The sequence below is a fragment of the Poecile atricapillus genome, chromosome 3 (assembly GCF_030490865.1).
Source record: "Poecile atricapillus isolate bPoeAtr1 chromosome 3, bPoeAtr1.hap1, whole genome shotgun sequence".
Taxonomy (NCBI): Eukaryota; Metazoa; Chordata; class Aves; order Passeriformes; family Paridae; genus Poecile; species Poecile atricapillus.
Window position 1 is genome coordinate 90066435 of NC_081251.1, and position 9973 is coordinate 90076407.

The 9973-nt window shown below is 42.8% G+C and overlaps 1 protein-coding gene across 1 annotated transcript in view; it reads right to left on the minus strand.

Moving 5' to 3' along the window:
- PRKCE (protein kinase C epsilon) overlaps positions 1-9507 on the minus strand; it is a 289055-nt gene extending 279548 nt beyond the window's left edge. The window contains exon 1 of the mRNA XM_058835446.1: positions 8367-9507. Coding sequence (XP_058691429.1) covers positions 8367-8714 — 348 coding nt within the window. The 5' untranslated portion in view covers positions 8715-9507. The remainder of the gene's footprint in view (positions 1-8366) is intronic.
- Positions 9508-9973: the final 466 nt, after the last annotated feature.

A 9973-nucleotide genomic window follows, 5' to 3' on the forward strand; every position in this document is an offset into this window, starting at 1 on the left:
AAGATATTAAACATAAAGGAATAATACTAAGTGGAAACACTAAGTATTAGGTTTCCCTACTCTTCATTTAAGATACAGAGATACCAAGGGGGTTTGCTGTTCAAACTATGCAAGCATGAAATTTATTTGGTAACATCTAGCCATTATTCATGCTTTTTTTGTTCCTGCCTGTGATGAAATTGCCCAGCAGGACGCTAGAAACAAGCAAAATTATTCTATTGTCTGGAACAATCAAATCAGCTCAAGTTAGCCGATATAAGGCAGAAATGCCTGCCTGCAAACTTCCAATGGAATTAAACTTTGGGGTTTTTTTTAATTTTAAAAGCCATGGTCTAGCATTACTTCTGATTCTCAACAATTCAAGCCCTACAGAGTTCAGAGGGGAAAAAAACTCTTAGAACTGTGTAGCATTTCTCTAACACTGCTTCCAATAAAATAAACATTAAAATGCCTGTTATATTTAATGGGAACATGCCAGTATCTCTAGGTTTCTTAGCTGTGTTATTCAGAAATAGACGAAATCTTAGCTTTGTAACTTCTGTTAAATCCCAGCAATAATACTTTAATATCATTGATTTTTTAACTCTTGGAGGAATACCAGTGAGACGACACTCAGAAATCAACTTTTCTAGCAATTCAAACTACTGACTGAATAATGGTCAGAGTAGATAAGAATTCTGCAGATGTTCTTGCACCATATTTGTCTGCATTTTCTTTACAAAAATATAGTGCGAAGTACATAACTGCCATGAAAGTAACCTAATCTCTAGAATGGCTTATTAGCTTTATAGTTGCAGTCTCATATTAATATATTACTGAATATACTTTTAAAAATGTCTAGTGACTGCCTGCCAAACAGTAAAATACTCACAAACACAAGGTTAAAACTTTTTGTCAGCCTTCTATAGTAATCACTTTCTCCCCAAATGGTTGAAACTCCCGGAAATTCTACCATTTGTATGATTCAAAAGGGCACCCAAAATACCCCATGCTTCAGGCCTTGCTCTGACCAGCTTGGCAAAAATGTTTGTTCAATCCCCACAAGCCCAAAATGTCAGTTTTCCAAGCTGCCTTTGGACTTCTGATCTTTTTCCATACCCAGATACTTTCAGCCCTACCTTTCCATGTGGATGGCGGAAAAGTCTCTTCTCAGTCCTCTTTGACCACAAATATCCCATTACTTGCATACTTTATTGTTCCCAAACCCTCTCTTACCATGAACTGCAGATGTCTTTCTTCTTACAAGATAATAGTTGGGGTGGGGGAGAGGAGGTTAAGACAGAATTGGGTAAAGCAGAACTGAATTCAACCAGCCAGTTCTAAACCAAAAAGTTCCTGTCTCTAATATTTTACAACCTGTATTCACAGTTTCCCTTCAAAACCTGAAAACACCCAAAACACTCATTTAAATAAGAGTTATTTACAGAGTGAAAACGAATCACGTTTAGTTGCCAAGTTCTACAATTACAACTGAAATCCAATCCTCGTTTTGGCAATATTTAAAGACTTCTGGACATGGAGGACAGAAATTCAGTTTGATACTAGAGAGCAGAAACCAGACTTACAGACGCAAGATTTGCAGAAGAATAATAAAGCAGTAAGAAAAAAATACAAGCGAAGAATATTTTCAACTGTTACTTATTCTTGGCTTTCCTTTGGAGTGCTATAGGTGTAGAAGAAGGGATTACAGATGACCTCACCCCTGGTAAATCACAGTTTTACTAATTGCCAAAGAAGAGGAACAGCCTTGCCCTTAATGGGTTGCAGCTGTGACTAATAAAGGTAACTGTGATAAAAGGGGTGGGTTGGCTGGTTAGGGAGGATCTTGAGGAAGAGGACTTGGAGAAAGAGGGCCTTGAGGAAGTGGAGGAGCTCTGAGGAAGAAGGAATGATCCGGAGGGTCACTAAGAAGAAGGAAACAAGGAAGAGAGTTGCTGCTGTAAAAGATCTGCTATGAGGTTAGTCTGGATCTGATAGAGTTAGAGCCTGAAGTCATAGTCAAGCTAGGTAAAAGCCTGCTGTCAGAGTCTGCAAACTAATACTTGCAGTCATAGTCCAGAAGGAAATACCCAGCAGTTAGGGGCTGCAGTTGGACCCTACAGTAGGAGTTTGCTGTAAAAGAGTAAGGACAGCTGTAAAGAAGAATAAACTGGGATGCTTTTTATGTTATTAAATGAGAGTCTGCGTCTTGGCTCATTTCTACCCCTAATGAGAGCTCTGCTGAAACAGAGTATAGGCCCCTATTGAGGGAAGAATTTAAGCTTGCCTGTATGATATCTAGTGAACCTAATGAGACCAGTGGTTTACTCAGAACTGTGAAGTTCTGCACAGTGTCTATGGAACCACCTGAGCTGAAATAATGGTATGCACTGTCTTAAAATTGGTACAAGAATGACATACAGGAGTTGTTTTCACTCCATTTGGACATTTCTTACAAGTCTAGATTTGAACTAGTACCTATGAACTGGACTCTGCTACTGGTAACAGTTTTCTAACAAATACTTTCTACAGAGTTCAGTAGAATTATTTTCACTGTGTCACTTTGTATCAATATTTGGTATTAGCAAGAATAGGATGAGATTCTGATTAGTGGTAGGCTCAAGTCCTCACCTACAGCTATGATAATTCAGTGTTAAGTGAAATGCATGCTCCCCTACACACTTTTCATGCCCTAAGCAATTTTTTTTCAACATCTGAAGTGAGACTTCAAAAGCTATACACTCAGTAAAGCAGGCAAAAAACAACAATAAATCCCAAAGCGGGCCAGTGATCACCATAAGGCCTTCAACTAGCCAATTTGCCTATGCCAGCTCATCCCTGTCTCCTACCCGTGTAGCTTTCTGCAGTTGCCAAAAGGGCAGCTGGAGTACGTGGTGCAGCAGCAGCTATTCATTACCCTCCTCCAGGTTTCTCCCTATGCCTCATCTCTTCCTTTCCCCACTTTGCTCTTTCCCTCTCCCTGCAGTAACAACCACAAAGGCGTTTCCCCCCTCTATTGCTTCTCAGCAGTCTAGGAAGCACTGCAGGTAAGCAGGAGCTGTTAGGAGAGAACATTTCTAGCAGGGAGTAGGAGTAGATTTATGCAGCTGTAGAAGGGATTGATAGAAGACAGTGGGTGAGCTGTGTGTGACTGTACCACATCCCCAGCAGAGAGGGAAAAGAGAAGGCACAGGAGGGAGACACTGTGGGAGAAGGCAAAGAAGACCCCTATCTGTATGAAGTTCTCTCCAAAATCTCTCTTGACAATCGCTTAGTCTCAGAATGAGAGCGTCCCTGTGAAGCCCTGCTGAGCCCTACAAGCCTGACAGACCTTGCTCCATGAACACCTTGTCATGCAAAAACCTCTCAAACAGGACCCCAGTATTTTCCTGTTCTTTTCAACAAATATGATTCCAATAACAGCTTTTCGGCAGCCCATGAACCACAGTTGAGATGAGATCTAAAAGCGAAATCCTAGGCCTTTCACCACCACCAGCACAAAGAAATTCAGTGAGCAGATGAAAATAAAAATGAAAACATGCTACAGTCACTTTCTGCCAGACCTCAGCAGTGCATGGCACAAGCAGAGGTGAATGCACAGGGTGACCTGCACTACTTTGATGACAATTTCATTCTCTGTCTGCCAGCTACAACAGATCACCTGCTGACTGAAAGGCAATCCTAGTCCAACAACAGAAATGGTATTAAAAGAAGGGGGAAAAAAAAAAGGCACCTAAGTAGTCTTTCCATTTCATTCAGATTAGAAGTACTGGAGACAGTTCTACTTCTCACATCCCTGGACAGCTCACAGGACCAAGGACTCTTAAGAGCTTTAATTCCTCCCCAGCTACTGCTTTTTGGGTGACATTCAGAGCTCATATAACCTGTTTAACTGTATAGACTGCAACTTCTTCCCATGCCATTTCCTATAACTCATCACCCAGTTGCTACTGAGATATTAGATTAATTTATAATAAACTTTCTTCATACTATGGCGGCACAGTTGCACAACTAACTCCACATTGGCAAAATGGAAATATGAAAGATGCTTTCAAAAAAGTAAAATGTTTTAAATTTAGATCTGAAGAAGCCACACTGAAAGAAGAAAAAGAGTATGGAAGGTATTTTAGCAAAGAAAAGCTCACTGAAATCTGTTTCTTTTTTTTTCCTGACAGCATTAGGGATTTTTTTAGGACAGCAGAAAATTAAATTTCTTTCATTACCCTAAATATAACTGTAAATTATTTTCAGTGCAAATAGAGGCTTTTCTTGTTAAATGTTGTGATGTCCTCGCTGATTTAGTGAGTTCAGCTACTCAGCCAGCAAAAGGATTTCTTAGGACAACTCAATAGGTTTTGTCATGTACAGCTAGGCTAATGGCTAAGACCCTTAGATGGAGTCTTTGGCATAGGTCCAATCATGCTGATTTCATCTGTAGTCAGCTCTGGAAAGTGGACTTGTACTCAAAACCCATACTACCAATCATCCACACACAAAAACATTGATCATGATAATTTGCAAGAGTGGAACCACACAGCTAAATATCAATGGAATTTTCCTTCCTGATCTCAATTCCACTGATTAAAATGTAGCTGCTTTGCCAACTCAAGTGAATCATTTACATATGCCACATGTAAGAAAGCTAGATAAAAACATATTTTTTTATTACCTGAATTACCTAACTCAAAAGATATAGCCAGAGCTGTCAAGTTACTAGTTTGTTTTTCAGACAGAACTTGCAAGTTGTTTATTGTTCTGTATTTTCTGGTTTGTAAAGCACAAGTTCACCAGCATCCACTTGAATACTTGGTGCCATTCTATGACATTTTCTGTGCTTACAAAAAGCCTGAAGTGTCCAAATATTTGACATAAAATATGTCAAATAAATAATTTATTTAATAAATCCAAAGTTTAACAATGGAGTGTAGCCATGGCTAAAAAATCTGCAAAACTGACACTTTTACTGTGCTATCTGTATTGATGGACCACTGGAAAAGCAGACATCTTTTTAATTGTTACTATACCTATCTTAGAAACCCAAACAAGTATTTTCTATTGATCTTACTTAAAGCCAACAAAACCATGTATTTTATTTAAAAGCTTTCATCCAGTAAACTCTGAATCACTGTTTCACACAACTTTGAATAATTTAAAATATATATATATTTAGGGCCTATATGTATCATAAGGTTAAATGAAACTGCTGAACACTGTAGATGTAAGGAACCAAGATTTTGCACATCTATCTGACTTGTTGCAATAGACGTTATCATGATTTCAAGCTTTGTACTTGTTTATCATTGGTGTTTCCACTGTAACCATGGCATCCATATATAGCACAGGCCTAAGAGTGAGAAAAATATCCAGTATTTTCAAAAAAAACTCATCTGAGAAAAAAAATATAAGGATTTGCACAATGGCAAAAGTCAATCAAATTTGGTGAGCTGGCTAAAATGAGAAACAGTTTCCTCTTAGGAGAAAAAAAAACCCAAAACATTATTTTTTGTTAATCTTTTTTGCATTTTGGACTTCTACAAGAACCTAAAAACAACCTTTACCCTAACACAGATATTATAAAACAAATTCTGAAATTTTCTTTAAAAACCCCCTATTAAAACTATATGAGATCAAAACCATTAAAGCTATTGATATGTTGACAAGACCTGTTCTCAGCACATAAACATTTTCTCAGCCTTCTCTTAATAATGACAGTTCAGTCCTGCAATAACTGTTGCATTGCTCTGAAGATGAGGAGGGGCAGCAGTGCAATTACTCCAATCACACTCAGCAAGTGCTTGGTACCCACTTCCAACTTTCAGGACTGCCTAAAAGGAAACCTTTAGAATGGCATGAAAAAGACTTGATGGTCTTCAAGTGTGTAGGCTGCATTTATTTGATATTTCAGGCAGTAAGGAAGAACGGGTTACTGTGATTGCTGGTTTTAATTTGCTTGTTGCAGAGTTCAAAAAGAGTACTACAAAAATATCTGCCTTAAATGCCAAGAGTGAAATGAAGGAATTAGTCCTCTTATTAAACAGAAAAAACTAACTGGTATCATACTTGCAGATCTTAGCCTAATGTTGGTTTAGGCCATGTGCATCTTCCTTGTTGTGTGAAACTCACTCACTTTGCAGATGACTCCTTTGTCAGGTTTTAATACAGACTCCAGACACTGATGAAGATACCATTAAATTTATTTCATTCAGGATGGACTCGACAGAGATTTCATGACCACAACTCTTCTTGTAACTCAAGACCAGTGTGATTTTGTAAGAGTCCTCTGAAGGTCCCTACCTATTAATCCACTAACACACACAGTACTACAATTACGGCAACACACTCAGTAAATAGGAAGATTTTGGTAAGTGTAAAGCACAATCCTATAAATGCTTACCACCCCCCCATTCTAACTGTGACACAGGGGGTGTGGGCGGGGGGGGGGTGTATGCTGTCTATGTAGCACATGAACACAATCCTAATGGTAAGGGTTTACAGTACAAAACAAGGTAAGTGATGCTTCAGAAGCTGCATTATATTGGGCTGACCAGTTATGATCCACTCCCTGTCCCCAATTCTGTCATATCAACAGACAAGCAGCGTAGTCACTCCCTCATCTCCTCCCACCCACTGAATGCTGGACAGCAATGAATCCTGATGCAATAAAAGCCAGCATTTATCTGATTCAGCTATCTAGTTCCTCACAGATCCTGTTCACAATGGACCTCAACCTGTTAAATTCCACTATTTATCTACGGAATGTGTTCAGACATTTGAGTTCACCTTAAATATCAGAGTCAGGATGCACCCCAGTCCCACCAAAATTCAAACTTGGCATCTGGAATCTAAAAGGTCCTTCCAGATTTGGTGACAAGCTCACAACATCTACCATGCACAAAAAGAATGTACAAAATTATTATTCTTTCACTAAAAATCTGTGCAGATCTCCTCATCCCACTGGTCTCAAAGACGAAACCTCACTAGATTTCAGGAGAGTCACAACTTGATTATCATTCAATCCAGGTAAAAGACATCTGCAATACTGCTGCATTTGTCTTTTCCTGATATAGCTATTTTTCCTCTTTCTAACACCCACTTTTACCATTTGAGCATACTAATGTGTAGCTTTTATAGAGTCTGAGAACAACCTAGACCCTGATTATCACAGTGCAACACATAGGCAGCAAAAATGAAAAATATTTTAAAGTTGTATACATAAAAGTTTTAACAACCTTGATCAGCTCCTAATCAGCATAAATAAATAGAGTCTAATTCTTTCATGCCCCTTCATCATTTCACCATCTCTACATCACTGCATTAAGCAAAGCCCCAAAGAATACATAAAACTCACCTATTAGCCCTAGCTATTTTTCCTTTGGTCCTGGGTTCTTTGTCTGTTTGCCAAAAAAAAAATACTGGCTGGTACCCTTGACCATGAAAAATAAATACATAAAAAGATGAGCATATATAATTTCAGATAGCTGGTCAAGCAGGGCACACTGAAAATGAGATGATAGCTACTATTGTTTTATTATACATCTCATTTAAAGGATCTCTACCATTTAACTGTTTAACTGCAGAAACGTGAGATGTGCATATTCATGTTTCCCATTTCTTCATTGTTTGATCGGTTTCTCCCTGTTAAATCACACTACCTGAAGATGTCAGAGCAAGGAGTCTCCAGCTTTTTTGTACTCCCATTGAGGCACATTAGGGGGTCTTAAAGACACTGAGAAAGCTGTTAAGACACATTGTGTTTACAGGCAACAGAATTTCTCTAGTTGGGCCCAAATTCCACTAGGACCCTTTCATCAATCTTGAGCACTTCAAGAAGCATTGCGTTAGATCTATGCATAGAGGTGTCGATCATCTGGAGGAAGGAAGGAGGAGCATCAGTGTTGATGCAGTGAGCTCTCAAGTGACAGGAAGACACTGAGGTTGTCTCGTAACAGAGGTCATGTCTGGATTTTTAAGGCTCATCATTGCCAGGCTAACCAAGAGTATTCACCCTGAAATGATGAAACTCATCTAAGCTCTGGATCTGGGTTTTATGGTAATATTTTGTACAGATGCATTTGGTTTGGGTCTTACAGACTCAGTAAGACAACGAGATTTGTATTTATGTCACATAATTTCAGAAACTTACGTGGTAACTACATACCTCTTACTTAGATTCAGCATATTTTTTCTTTCCTGTCTCGCCAGTGGACCACATGCATTAGTTATACAGTAACCATGACTATCTCAATATAACAGTGTGGAAATAATGAAAAGCCTTCAGAGGCATTACATGCCCTTGGCAACCTAGCTCTGCAAGACAGATGTTGCATCCAGAGCCATGCCACTGAAAACCGTATGTACATGTATGTATCTACAACGCGAACACTTACCCAGTCCTCGAAGTGCCGGCTCCCGTTCTGCAGCAAGTCCTCAAACTGTATAGTGCAGTTAGCCACAAAATCGTCGTACCCGATGGGGGCATCATGGAAAACAGCCATCTCTATCTTCCTGCCATTACAAACGTCGGTGACAAATTCATCGTTCCAAGCAGGACTGTTGGTCTTTTGCTTGGTCGAGGTCTGCCCGATCCTGGAGTCGTCCACGTTGAGGGCGATGTAAGGGTCCAGCAAAAAGGTCTGTGGCCTGGGACCCACCGCATGCCTCAGAGACCATGCCGTGGGCTTTAGATTCACCGCCTCGCAGATCTTGATTTTCAGTAAGCCATTGAAAACCACCATGGCTGGATAGCTGCACTTTTCCCGGGATCAAACAGTCGCTCAACGCACTCGCACCGAGAGGGAGGGAGGGAGGTCTCGCCAATAAATAGGAGGGCAGGTCTGGGAACGGGTGAGCAGGGTACGGTGCGGGTCTCTTCGCCTGGCTGCTGCTGTTACCTTCGATTATTTAGCCTTTGCTCTTGCGACACCCAGTGAATACATTTATTTTCTTGCCCGTGTTTCTAACGGAAAACAAGGGAGGGGGGCCGCCGGAGAGGGGAAGGCGGCCGCGGCTGCAGGAACCCCGAATGCAATCAACACCCGCGCATAATCAATCCGGGGGGTAAGCAAGAGCCTTCTCTCTTCACCCTGACCATAATCTTGGATCAGTCCTTGCAGAAGAAGCAGAGATCCCGGGCTCCCGCACACGCCAGTCCTGCCCGTGCGCCTCACAACAATGCACACGCATACACACACACACGCACACGCACACACTCACACACACGGATCAGAAACACCGGCCGACCCGCCAGCCCTGCCTACTCAGCCTGCCTGCTCAGCAAACATCCACCCGGGGACCTTCCATCCGCGCCGCCGCCCGCAGCCGCCCGTCCTGCGCCGCCGCCGCCGCCTCCTGCTCCACCGCCGCCAAGGCCGAGGACCCAGCGGAGCGACCCCCGCGCATGGGGGGCGCCGGCAGCGGAGCGGCCCGCGCGGGTCTCGGCGGGCTCCGGCTGGGCGGCCGCCGCCCTGACGATGGGCAGAGCCGCCACCGCCTCCCTCCCGCCTCCCGCCGGCCGCCCCCCGCCCGCCTCTCGCCCGCCGCCTCCCCTCGGCCGCCGCCGGCCGCCTCCCTCCGCGCAGCCCCCGCCCGCTGCCGGTGCCGCTCCGCCGCTCGCTCCAACGCAGGAAATGCGCAAAAGACGTCAGTGTGTGTGTGTGGGGCGAGTGAGCGGCGGCGGCGGCAGCCCCGGCCGTGCGTGTGTGTTTCTGTACGTGTGTGTGTGTGTGTGTGTGTGTGTGTGTGAGCGTAAAAAGTTTTGCCTCTTGGGGGAGCAGCGCGGCCGCCACCAGCCAGGAACCGCGGCGGGGGTCGCGCTCCCCGGGCTGGGCTTGCCGGTCCTCTACACCCGCCGGGAGGCTTTCCGCCGGAGACACTGCCCGCCCCGGCCTCACGCCTCCTCCTCCTCCTCCTCCTCACAGGATAAAGTGGTGAACCAAAGGTGGATAAACCCCCAGACGCCTTCCTCCCTGACCGCCTTTATTAACATGTTTGACCA